Genomic DNA, 13,493 nt, shown 5'->3' on the forward strand with positions numbered 1-13,493 from the left:
TGCTGGACGCCTTACCAAGACACACTGATGGGAGAGGTGTTGGAAGACGAAGGATCCTTGAGTCTGCATGTGGAGGGGATCCCTCGGAAGTGCTCTTGGATCCCTGAGGATGCTAACATCTAACAAATGAAGAGAGGAAGACTCTTCACGTAGACAGGGGAATGCCTAGAAAGGAGAGAGCACGCCAGAGGGCGCAGGAAGAAAGGGGCCAGCAAGAACAAATTTCAAAGGAAGGAACACTCAGCAATGGAGTTTGTGGGTTGGGCAGTTTGGGTAGCTGACAGGTGCAAAAGTCCTCGACAAACTACAAGCGAGCCTGACTCGGCAGCGTTTTAAAAGGATTGTACACCAGGACCGAGGGGGATTTTCCTTGGGAACGCCAAGGTAGTTCAATGTCAGGCGAGCAGCGCCAATGTGTCATGTGAAAAGAACAAAGGGAAAAATACCACATGGTTATCAGCCGAAAAAACCCAATACCCTGTCGTGATAAAAACACTTGGAAAACTGGGAACAGAAGTGAAACTCAACATGATAAGCTACATGCGTGAAAAATCCACAGCGGACACCTCCTTCCGTGGTGACAAATGAAAGCTTTCAAAAAGACAACACCTGCTATTTTCACCACCGTTGTTACTGCTAGAAGTTAACGTCTAATCAGGCCAGAAAATGAAAGAAAAGGAATCTATCCTGGAAAGGATCGTAAGTGACATCATCTTATATATATTAAAAATCCTGAAGAATCTACTTTCAAAAAAGAAAACCCTAGTAAATCTGATAATTATATTCAGTAAAGTTGCAAAGTACAAGATCAACTCACCAAAAATTAGTTTGTTTCTGGATGCTAGCAACAAAAAATCCAAAAAGGAAATTAAGGAAACAAGTACATTCACAATAGCATCCAAAAGAATAAAATATCTAGGAATAAGTTTAACCAGAGAGCTAAAAGACTTATACACTGGAAACGGCAAAATATTGCTGAAAAAAGGGGAAGATTTATCTTGGACGTGACTGGTGAGTGGGAAGACCTCATGTGGCTAAGATATCAATACTACCCAAAGCAATTTACAAACTCAAGCCCTATCCAAACTGTTTGTGAAAATGGAAAAGCCAATCCTCAAAGTCAAATGAATTATAAATGGTCCATAATAGTCAAAATGATCTTTAAAAAAAAAAATCAAAGGACTCACACATTTTTATTTCAAAATATCCTGCAAACTACATAATCAAAACAGTGTGCTGATGGCCTAAGGACACACAAACACCAATGGAACAGAACTGAGTTCAGAATAAATCCATACATCTGTGGCTGACTCCCAACAAGGGTGTCGTCAAGTCTGCTCAATACAAAAAGAATAGTTTCTTTGACAAATGGTGTAGACAACCAGTATCCCACATGCAAAAAAAAAAAAAAACAACAACAACAAAAAAACAAAACTAAGTCATACTCCACCTCACATCATATATATGAATTAATCGAAGTGAATCAATTTAAATATAAGAGCTAAAATAATAAAAATCTTAGAAAACATAGGGATAAACTTTCATGACCTTGGATTTGATAATGGATTCTTATGTATGACAACCAAAGCACAAGGAACAAAAGAAAAAAAAATGTGCTTCTAAAATAAAAATTTTCAGGGGGCTGGCATTGTGGCATAGTGGGTAATGCAGCTGCCTGTGACACTGGTATCCCATATAGGTGCTAGTTTGTGTTCCAGCTGCTCCACGTCTGATCCAGTACCCTGCTAATGGCCTGGGAAAAGCAGCAGAGGATGACCCAAGTGTTTGGGCCCCTGCCACCCACGTGGAAGACCCGGATGAAGCTCCTGGTTCCCGGCTTCGGCCTGGCCCAGTCTTGGCCATTACAGCCATCTGGGGAGTGAACCAGCAGATGGAAGATCTCTATCTCCTCCTTTCCCCTGGAACTCCGCCTTTCAAATAAATAAATAAATCTTTAAAAATTTAGAAATTTTCAAAACCACAATGAATACCTGCATCCCCTCGGTTAACACAGAAACAGAAAGTTACAAATGCTAGTGAGGATATGGAGAAAGGGGAACTCTTCTGTGCCGCTGGTCAGAATGTGAGTTAGTGCAGCCACCATGGAAAACAGTACAGCACCTTCCTAAAAAAACTAGAAATAGATCTGCCACAGAACCTAGTAACCCACCCTGGGTACATGTCCAATGACATGAGTCATTGTATCAAAGAGATAACTGCTCCACCAGGATTACTGCTGTGTTGTTCACCATAGCCAAGACACAGAACCAACAAAGGCGTCCATCATCAGACGACTGGATAAGGAAAATGCAATACATTCATACAGTGGAATATTATTTAGCCATAAAAGGAAAAAAACCTGGGACAGGCACTATGGCATAGAAGGTTAAGCCTCCACCTACAGTGCTGGCATCCCACATTGGTGCCAGTTTGAGTCCTGGTTGCTCCGCTTCCGATCCAGCTCTCTGCTATGGCCTGGGAAAGCAGTAGAAGATGGCCCAAGTCCTTGATTCTCTGCACCCATGTGGGAGACCCAGAAGCTCCTGGCTCCGGATCAGCTCAGCTTCAGCTATTGCAGCCATCTTGGGAGTGAACCAGTGGGAGGAAGACCTCTGTCTCTCTCTGCCTCTCTGTAATACTGCCTTTCAAATAGATAAATAAATCTAGAAAGAGAGAGAGAGGGAGGGAGGGAGGGAGGGAGGGAGGGAGGGAGGGAGGGAGGACGTCCTACCACTCGCGGCAAAATGGCTGGGATTAGAGGACATCATATTAAGTGAAATAAGCCAGTCACAGAAAGAGAAATACCACATGTTCTCCTTACATGTAGGAGCTAAAAAGAAACAAACAAAGCAAAAGGAAAACACCTCAATGTGAACACAGAGTGGGATTACTAGAGGCTGGGAGGAGGGGTTAGAGGAGGTGTGGGTAACGGGAAACAGAATCAGAGTTAGATCACAGGAATAATTCCTAGAGTTACACAGCGCAGTGGGGAGTCGATGGTTCACAATAACCTAGCATACACTGTATGAGCAAACAGTAGACGATTCATGCCTCCAGTAATGTCCAAGAAAGGGAAATGCTGATTACCTTGTTTTGATTGGTATATATTGTATGCAGGTATTGAGTTGCCATACTCTACCCCATAAATATGTATAATTGTTAAAATTTTTTTAAAAATTAAAAATTTGTGCATCAAAGGAAATTATCCACAAAAGTAAAAAGACAACCCACAGCATGGGCGAAAATATTTGCAAGTTATGTATCTGGTACGACTGTAGTACCCAGAATATAAAAAAGGAATACTTACAACTCAACAATAAAAAGGCAAATGACCCAATTTAAGCAAAGGTCTTAAGGAGACCATTCTCCGAGATACACATAGCTAATAAGCACATGAAGGAATGGCTAACATCGCCAGTCATTAGGAAAATACAAATCAAAACCATAACGAAAGAGCACCTTGCACATAAATCAAAAGGCAGACAATAACGTGTTAGCGAGGATGTAGAGAAACTGGATCTCTGTGCTTTGCTGGTGGGGCTGTAAAATGGAAGAATCACTTTGGGAAACAGTCTGCAGTTCACCAAGTGGTTAACATAGGGTTACCACACAATGCAGCAATGCTATTCTCAAGTCCTTAAGAACGCTTAAAGCATCAGTTCACATAGACTCTACACATAAATGCTCAGGACAGCATTATGTAAAAAAGCCAAAAAGTGGAAACAACTCAAATGCTCATCAGCTGAAGAATAAAGAAAATGTGCTATTATCCATAAGGCAGAATACTATTTTCCCATAAAAAGGAATGAAACCCTGATACATGCTGCAACATGGAAGAGAACATCCTAAGTGAAAGAAGACAAACATAAAGGCTTCTGGTAGCTTTGGGATCCACAAGGAGGGAAGGCCTATACTTCCGGGAATGGAGAGTCCCTACCTGTACTTCCGGGGAAGAAAAGTCCTTGTCAAGGTCTCCATGGGTGCCTAAAGGTCAACCAATGAGGATCAGACCCGCCTCAACCTTTAACTCCCAAGCCCTATATCTGTAAAAGGAGCCCTCCCAACCTCTGACGTGCGACTTCCCTGGCCCCCGCTCTGTTGGGACGGGGAACCTCGCCCGGGAGTGGAATCCCAATAAAAGCTTGTGAATTAACTGATTCGTCTGCCTGGGACGATTTGTTACACACCAGACACCTTTCAGCTTCCTTATAGGAGACATTTAAAGATTTATTTATTTTAAAGAGAGAGTTAAGAGAGAGAGAGAAAGATATATCTCCCATCCACTAGTTGACTCCCTAAAAGCCTGAAATGGCTGGGGCTGGACCAGGAGGAAGCCAGGAGCCCAGAACTCCATCGGAGCCTCCCACGTGGGTGCAGTGGTTCAAGCACTTGGGCCATCTGCTGCGGCCTTCCCAGGTGCATTAGCAGGGAGCTGGACCAGAAGTGGAGCAGCTGGGATTCTAACTGCTGCTCATATGGGATGCCAGCCTTATCAGGCAGATGCTTAACCTGCCGCACCAACGCCAGCCCCCACGTGAAATATTGAGAACAGGCAAATCCACAGAAACAAAAGCAGTTTTGCCAAAAGTAGCCAGGGCCTGGGGAAGGAGAAAATGGGGGGAGTAACTGCTAATGGGTATGGCGTTTCTTTCTGAGATGACAGAAATGTCCTGGAATAAGACAGTTATGACAGCAATAGAGCATTGTGAATATACTAAAGTCCAGTGCTTTTCACAAAGATGAATGTTATGGAAGCGGGCTTTTACCCATTAGAGGCCGGTGCCGTGGCTCACTTGGCTAATCCTCCGCCTGCGGCGCCAGCACCCCGGGTTCTAGTCCCGGCTGGGGTGCCAGATTCTGTCCCGGTTGCTCCTCTTCCAGTCCACCTCTCTGCTGTGGCCTGGGAAGGCAGTGGAGGATGGCCCAAGTCCTTGGGCCCTGCACCCATATGGGAGACCAGGATAAGCACCTGGCTCCTGGCTTTGGATCAGCACAGCGCCAGCCGTGGTGGCCATTAGGGGAGTGAACCAGTGGAAGGAAGACCTTTCTCTCTGTCTCTCTCTCTCTCACTGTCTAACACTACCTGTCAAAAAAGAAAAAAAAAAAAAAAAAGACCCATTAGAAAGCTGGGGTTCAATCCCCACCTCCAGCTCTGACTTGCATTTCCTGCCAATGCACCTTGGGAGACAGGAATGATGGCTCAAATAGTTGGCTGGGTTCCAGCCACCCACATGGGAGACCTAAATTGTGTTCTTGGCTCCTGGCTTTGGCTCTGGCCCAGGTGCAGCCCCAGGTATTACGGGCACTGGGAAGTGAACCAATGGGCGAGGGCTTTCTCTGTCTACCTCTCAATTTGTTTTAAAAAGACAAATTTTATGATCTATGAATTATATCTCAATGTTTAAACAAAGAGTGCTTATTTCACCTCATCATTGACAACAAAAGGAGCTCTTTTTTTTCTTCGCGCATTTGATGGGAGGAAAATGCACATTTAATTTCCATTTTTTAAATTAGCAATAAAAAGGGGGGGCTGGCATTGTGGTGCAGTGGTTTAAGCCATCACCTGTGACACAAGAATTGCATAGCACAGCATCAGTTTCGGTCCCAGCTGCTCTGCTTCGGATCCAGCTTCCTGCTAATATTCCTGAGAAAGCAGCAGGAGATTGTTCAGGTGCTTGGACCCCTGCCACGCAGGTAGGAGACCCAGAGGGGGTTCCTGGCTCCTGGCCTCAGCCTGGCTCAGCTCCAACAATCGCAGCCATTTGAGGAAGGAAGCATCAGGCAGACGATCTCTTTCTCTCTGTTACTCTGCATTTCAAATAAATGTTTTTAATATTTAGCAATAAAAATGTGTGGATCACTTATAGTTCCTAATCAGTGATTTCTCTGTTCGTAGGCTTTGCCCATTTTTGTACTGGCTCTTCATCTTTTTCTCATTGCTCTTTAAAAACTCTTCATAAAGCAATTTACAGATTCAATGTATTTCCAATCAAAATACCAAAGACATTCTTTTCAAATATAGAAACAATGATGTTGAAATTCATATAGAAACACAGGAGACCCCAAATAGATAAAACAATCTTATACAACAAAAATAAAGCTGAGGGCATCACAATACCGAATTTCAAGACATACTACAGGGCAGTTAGAATCAAAACAGCCTGGTATTGGAACAAAAACAGATAGGTAAACCAATGGAACAGAATAGAAAGACCCGAAATCAATCCAAGCATCTACAACCAACTTATCTTCAACAAAGGAGCTAAAGTCAATCCCTGGAGCAAGGACAGTCTCTTCAACAGATGGTGCTGGGAAAACTGGATCTCCACATGCGGAAGTATGAAGCAAGACCCCAACTTACACCTTACACAAAAATCCACTCAAAATGGAACAAAGACCTAAATCTATGACCCCATATCATCAAATTATTAGAGAAATTTGGGGAAACCCTGCAAGGCATTGGCACAGGCAGAGTTCTTGGAAAAAACCCCGGAGGCACAGGCAACCAAGGCCAAAATTGACAAACGAGATTATATCAAATTGAGAAGGTTCTGCACTGCAAAAGTAGCACTCAGCAAAGTGAAGAGGCAACCCACAGAATGGGGGGAATTATTTGCAAACTATGCAACTGATAAAGGATTAATAACCAGAATATATGAGATCAATAAACTCAACAACAACAAAACAAACAACCCAGTGAAGAAATGGGAAAAGACTTAACACTAAGACATTTTTCAAAAGAGGAAATCCAAATGGCAAACAGAATCATGAAAAAATGCTCAGGATCACTAGCCCTCAGGGAAATGCAAATCAAAACCACCATGAGGTCTCACCTCACCTCAGTTAGAATGGCTTTCATACAAGAATCAATAAACAACAGATGCTGGCTAGGCTGTGGGGGAAAGGTACCTTAATCCACTGTTGGTAGAAATATAAACTGGTAAAGCCACTATGGCAGACAGTGTGGAGATACCGCAGAGGTCTGAACATAGACCTACCATATGACCCAGCCATCCCACTCCTGGGAATCTACCCAAGGGAAATAAAATCAGCATATGAAACTGTGATCTGTACCTCCATGTTTATTGCAGATCAATTCACAATAGCAAAGACATGGAATCGACCCAAATGCCTGGGGCTGGCATTGTGGCGCAGCTGGTTAACACCCTGGCCTGAAGCATCGGCATCCCATATAGTGCCAGTTCTAGTCCCAGCTGCTCCTCTTCTGATCCAGCTCTCTGCTATGGCCTGGGAAAGATGGCCCAAGTCCTTGGGCCCCTGCACCCGCATGGGAGACCTGGAGGAAGCTCCTGGCTCCTGGCTTCGGATTGGTGCAGCTCTGGCCAATGTGGCCAATTGGGGAGTGAACCATTTGGATGGAAGACCTCTCTCTCTCTCTCTTTCTTTCTCTCTCTTTCTTTCTTTCTCTTTCTCTCTCTCTCTCTTTCTCTCTCTCTCTCCTCTCTATGTAACTCTGACTTTCAAATAAATAAATAAATCTTAAAAAAAAAAGAAAACCACAGAATGCCTGCGAGCTGAATTGGATTAAAAAATCATGGGACATATACACCATGGCATACTACACAGCAGTAAAAAAAAAAAAATAAAAATAAAAAGTCTATTCATTTGCAACAAAATGGATGAAACTGAAAAACATCATACTTAGGGAAATAAGCCAGTCCCAAAGGGACAAATTCTATATGATCTCCCTGACCTGTGATAACTAATAGAGCTCCTAAAAGTCAACCTGTAGAAATGAAATTAATACTTTGCAAAGCAATGATCTTGAACAGCCCTTCTCTTGACTGTTTAGAAACAGCTTTTTATTCTATATTTTTGTTTATCTTCTCTTTTATAATATTTACCTTATCTTTTTTCTTTTGTGCAAATCACTGAACTCTATGCTTAACATAGAGTTAATCATATATGTATAAAGTTCATTAAAAACAGATTTTAGTAAACAGTAAGAGTGAGAATAAGGGAAGAGGAAGGAGGGTGGGAGTGTAGGCAGGAGGGTAGGCACACATGAAGAATTACCAAGATACTAAATCTATAATGGTGAAATGTATGAAGTTCGTAACTGCAAAGCAGTATAGTCCTACATATTTTCCTACGGACTTACTTCTAAGGGTACAGCTTAACAACTTACCATAGGACCCCAAAATCCTATAAGCTGACTGATAAAAATAGCAGTTTGTTATAAAGATCAAATGGATAGGATTAAGTGGTAAAGTGACCATATAGATAGCATCAAGAAATAAAGTGATCATATAAATAGGACTAAGTGTTTGGAATAATAGAAAGAATTAAAAAGGAGTGAAGGCTCCAACATGGGAAGCAGTCCATACAGCAGACTCATAGAATGACAATAGCTTTAAGTAGCACTCTGGCTTCAGAATCAGCCCTTAAGGCACTGTGGTCTGGTTGGAAAGCCCAGAGTGAGCATTTCAGGCATGGAAAGACAAGACACTCTGGGAAAACATGTCCTACGTAAATAAAGGACCCCTGTGGGTGAGACTCCAGTGGAAAGAAGGGGCCACCAAGGAAGGAGGTACTTTTCTCTGAAGGGAGGATAGAACTTCCACTTTGCTTATGACCTTGTTGAGCAAGTGGATCCAAAAGGCTTCCACAGCCAGGGCAGCTCATGTCAAGAGCCTTGGGTGATCACTGATGTCATAGATAAGAGTGTTATTAAATAAACAACAAGAGTCACGGTGCACTGACTTCCCATGCAGGACTTCTGTCCCCAAAGAGTTGTATCATGAGACTTAATAGTAAAACTTGTTCTCAAGAATCACTTCTTGTTAGTGTATTAAATGGAGGATATTATTATGTCTTATAGTTATGTCTAAGAGCTCACAAAAGATGTATCATCCTTGGGTTCTTCTTTAAAGACAATTAAGTTTCTAGAAGGAAAGAAAGGGAAGAAAGAAAGGGAAAAGAAGAAGAGGGCAAAAGAATGAAATCACCTTCAAGAAGCAATAACACAGGACAGCTCTTGTATAGACTGTTGAGGAACAGTTCATTCTTTTTTTCTTTTTCTTTCTCAGATAAAACAGGAGGTGGGGGGCAGAATGGGTGGGAGGGTGGATATGGTGGGAAGAATTACTATGTCCCTAATGTATTTATGAGATACATACAAATTAAAAAAACTTCATATTGTAAGTTTATTATCCTTTTGCCATTCTTCTTCTTCTTTTTTTTTTTTTGACAAGTAGAATTATAGACAGTGAGAGAGAGAGAGAGAGAGAGAGAGAGAGAGAGAGAGAGAGAGAGAGAAAGGCCTTCCTCCTGTTGGTTCACTCCCCAAATGGCTGCTACAGCCAGTGCTGTGCCGATCTACAGCCAGGAGCCAGGAGCTTCTCCTGGTCTCCCATGCGGGTGCAGGGCCCAAGCACTTGGGCCATCCTCCACTGCCTTCCTGAGACACAGCAGAGAGCTGGACTGGAAGAGGAGCAACAGGGACTAGAACCCGGCACCCATCTGGGATGCCAGCACCGCAGGCGGAGGATTAACCAAGTGAGTCCTTGCCATTCTCTTAGTTTGTTACTTGTCTATTAGTGTTTTACCACCCCTGCAAGGTGTCTACCAGGTACAAAGTTTTTCATTTTTATATATTCAAAAGTATTTACCTTTCGCTTTACAATTTCTTTTTTTTTTTTTTTCTTCTTCTTAGTAAAGCATGGAGGTTGAACAGGTAAAACCACTGCAACATTCTCAGTGAACTTCAGCTACCCCTTTTTTTTTTTTTTTTTTAATTTGACAGAGTTAGACAGTGAGAGAGAGAGAGACAAAGAGAAAGGTCTTCCTTCTGTTGGTTCACCCCCCAAATGGCCGCTATGGCTGGAGCTACGCTGATCTGAAGCCAGGATCCGGATGCCTCTTCCTGGTTTCCCATGCGGGTGCAGGCGCCCAAGCACTTGGGCCATCCTCCACTGCCCTCCTGGGCCACAGCAGAGAGCTGGACTGGAAGAGGAGCAACAGGTCTAGAACCCAGAGAGAGGGATAGACAGAGAGATCCTCAATCCACTTGTTCACTCCCCAAATGGCCTCAAGGGCCAGGGCTGGGCCAGGGTAAAGCCAGGTGCTTCATCTGGGTCTAACGTGTGGGTGTCAGGAGCCCAAACACTTGGGCCATCTTCCACTGCTTCTCCCACACCATCAGCAGGGAGCTGGAACAGAAGTGGGTGCCCATTTGGGATGACAGCATCCGAGCCAATGGCTTTGCTCCGATTGTCTGTTATTATAACACTTAGAGATTCCCGCCTTCCCCCTCCTGATCCTGCCAATTCTAGGTAGGAGAAGGATTTCTCTGTATTGTCTTCTTCTGTCTGTGACAGCTTGATTGTCCTCTATTTCATCTTCAAGTCAGAAATCGGCACCAACAGCACGCGGGAGGCCTGACTGAGGACAGAGACAGAATAAACACCGGAGCCTCTGCCAGCTGCCTGCGGCCCTATGACAGCCGCCGCTTCTAACTGCTCTCTCCCAGGGAAAGACACGAGGAGACAGGCAGCCTCCCACAGCAAGCCCACAGGCACAAAGTCCTCAACCCTGTCATCTTGGCACTGGTCTGCCGAAGCAGGGATGAAGAAAGCTGCAAGCGGTCTCATCCCAGTACCTGACACCTGCTGGCGCTCAGTAATTGTCAGTTGTTAAATCCATCGGTGACGTGGCGCTTCTTCTGGACGACCTGGGCCTGGCCATCTGGAGCGCAGCCCATAAAGGAGGGGCGGTATCAGCCAAGGTCACTAAAGGCTGCAGTTTTCCATGGTCCTCAGGATCGCTGGGACACACCCCATAATGACTAGGAATTCTTTCTTGGAATGTGGTGACATGGCGAACAACTGGCAAAGATTCCAACTTGGCAACTGCCCTCTGAGTTTTAACGTTCTTTTCCTGAGAGCAACTCGGGTTGCTTCTCTCACCGTCCAAGACCCTAGGACTTCTTTCTACACGTTAGCCAACAATGTAGATTAGCAGAGGTAAGAGTAAGCATTAGCTAGTTCAGTTGTTATCATTTGCTCCTGGGATGAAAGGATGACTTACGAGTTTCCAGATATAGCTGACACTTCAGCAGTGAGGGTTTGGGGACATTGACCAGCCCGTGGAGTCAAAATTCCATGTGTAACTTTCCATCCCTCAATATTTGACCACTGGGGTGGACATTGTGGCACAGGGGTTGAGCCACTGCTCGAGGTGCCCACATTCCATACTAGAGTGTCTGAGATGGAGTCCCGCCTCCTTCCTGCTGATGGGCACCCTGGGAGGCAGCAGAAGATGGATTGAGTGCTTGGTTCCCTACACCCTACAAGGGGGATTCGGATTGAGCTCTGGACTCCTGGCTTCTGCCTCACCTAGCCTACCTGGTTGTGGGCACTTGGGAGTGAACCAGCAGATGGAAGATCTCTGTCTCTTTCTCTTTTTTTCCTCTCACTCTCTCCCCTATTGCTCCATCTTTCAAATAAATAAAAAACAAACTTTTAAAAAAATGTAACTACTCAATGCCACGGCTGAGGAAGAACTTCTAAAATCAATCCCATTCACAATAGCTACAAAAACAATCAAATACCTTGGAATAAACTTAACCAAAGACGTTAAAGATCTCTACGATGAAAACTACAAAACCTTACAGAAAGAAATAGAAGAGGATACCAAAAAATGGAGAAATCTTCCATGCTCATGGATTGGAAGAATCAATATCATCAAAATGTCTATTCTCCCAAAAGCAATTTATACATTCAATGCAATACCCATCAAGATCCCGAAGACCTTCTTCTCAGATCTGGAAAAAATGATGCTGAAATTCATATGGAGACACAGAAGACCTCGAATAGCCAAAGCAATCCTGTACAACAAAAACAAAGCCGGAGGCATCACAATACCTGATTTTAGGACATACTACAGGGCAGTTGTTATCAAAACAGCATGGTACTGGTACAGAAACAGATGGATAGACCAATGGAACAGAATAGAAACACCAGAAATCAATCCAAACATCTACAGCCAACTTATATTTGATCAAAGACCCAAAACTAATCCCTGGAATAAGGACAGTCTATTCAATAAATGGTGCTGGGAAAACTGGATTTCCATATGCAGAAGCTTGAAGCAAGACCCATACCTTTCACCTTACACAAAAATTCACTCAACGTGGATTAAAGACTTAAATCTAAGGCCCGAAACCATCAAATTATTAGAGAGCATTGGAGAAACCCTGCAAGATATAGGCACAGGCAAAGACTTCCTGGAAAATACTCCAACAGCACAGGCAGTCAAAACCAAAATTAACATTTGGGATTGCATCAAATTGAGAAGTTTCTGTACTTCAAAAGAAACAGTCAGGAGAGTGAAGAGGCAACCAACAGAATGGGAAAAAATATTCGCAAACTATACTACAGATAAAGGATTGATAACCAGAATCTACAAAGAAATCAAGAAAATCCACAACAACAAAACAAACAACCCACTTAAGAGATGGGCCAAGGACCTCAATAGACATTTTTCGAAAGAGGAAATCCAAATGGCCAACAGACACATGAAAAAATGTTCAAGATCACTAGCAATCAGAGAAATGCAAATCAAAACCACAATGAGGTTCCATCTCACCCCGGCGAGAATGGCTCACATTCAGAAATCTACCAACAACAGATGCTGGAGAGGATGTGGGGAAAAAGGGACACTAACCCACTGTTGGTGGGAATGCAAACTGGTTAAGCCACTATGGAAGTCAGTCTGGAGATTCCTCAGAAACCTGAACATAACCCTACCATACAACCCAGCCATCCCACTCCTTGGAATTTACCCAAAGGAAATTAATTTGGCTAATAAAAAAGCCATCTGCACATTAATGTTTATTGCAGCTCAATTCACAATAGCTAAGACCTGGAACCAACCCAAATGCCCATCAACAGTAGACTGGATAAAGAAATTATGGGACATGTACTCCATAGAATACTATACAGCAGTAAGAAACAACGAAACCCAGTCATTTGCAACAAGATGGAGCAATCTGGAAAACATCATGCTGAGTGAATTAAGCCAGTCCCAAAGAGAAAAATATCATTTGTTTTCCCTGATCGGTGACAACTGAGCGCCAAAGGGGAAACCTGTTAAGTGAAATGGACACTATAAGCAACAATGAACTGATCAGCTCCTGTCCTGACTTTAGATGTACAATGTAATACTTTATCCTTTTTAGTATTTGTTGTTGTTGTTGTTGTTCTAGTACTATTGGTTGAACTCAGTAATTAACACACAATTATTCTTAGGTGTTTAAATTTTAACTGAAAAGTGATCCCTGTTAAATCTAAAAGTGGAAAAAGAGAGGGAGGAGATGAACAATTTGGAACATGCTCAATCGGACTGGCCGCAAATGGTGGAGTTAGAAATGTGCCAGGGGATTCCAACACAATCCCATCAAGATGGCATGTACCAATGCCATCGCACTAGTCCAAGTGATCAATTTCAGCTCACAATTGATAGCTCTGATA

At 43.3% G+C, this 13,493-nt stretch overlaps 1 protein-coding gene across 1 annotated transcript in view; it reads right to left on the minus strand.

The window, feature by feature from the left end:
• Window positions 1-13,493, minus strand: part of SPAG1 (sperm associated antigen 1) — a 102,011-nt gene that overhangs the window by 23,016 nt on the left and 65,502 nt on the right. Inside the window, exon 11 of the mRNA XM_062189863.1 lies at window positions 16-165. Coding sequence (XP_062045847.1) covers window positions 16-165 — 150 coding nt within the window. The remainder of the gene's footprint in view (window positions 1-15; window positions 166-13,493) is intronic.

The sequence above is a fragment of the Lepus europaeus genome, chromosome 4, assembly GCF_033115175.1.
Source record: "Lepus europaeus isolate LE1 chromosome 4, mLepTim1.pri, whole genome shotgun sequence".
Taxonomy (NCBI): Eukaryota; Metazoa; Chordata; class Mammalia; order Lagomorpha; family Leporidae; genus Lepus; species Lepus europaeus.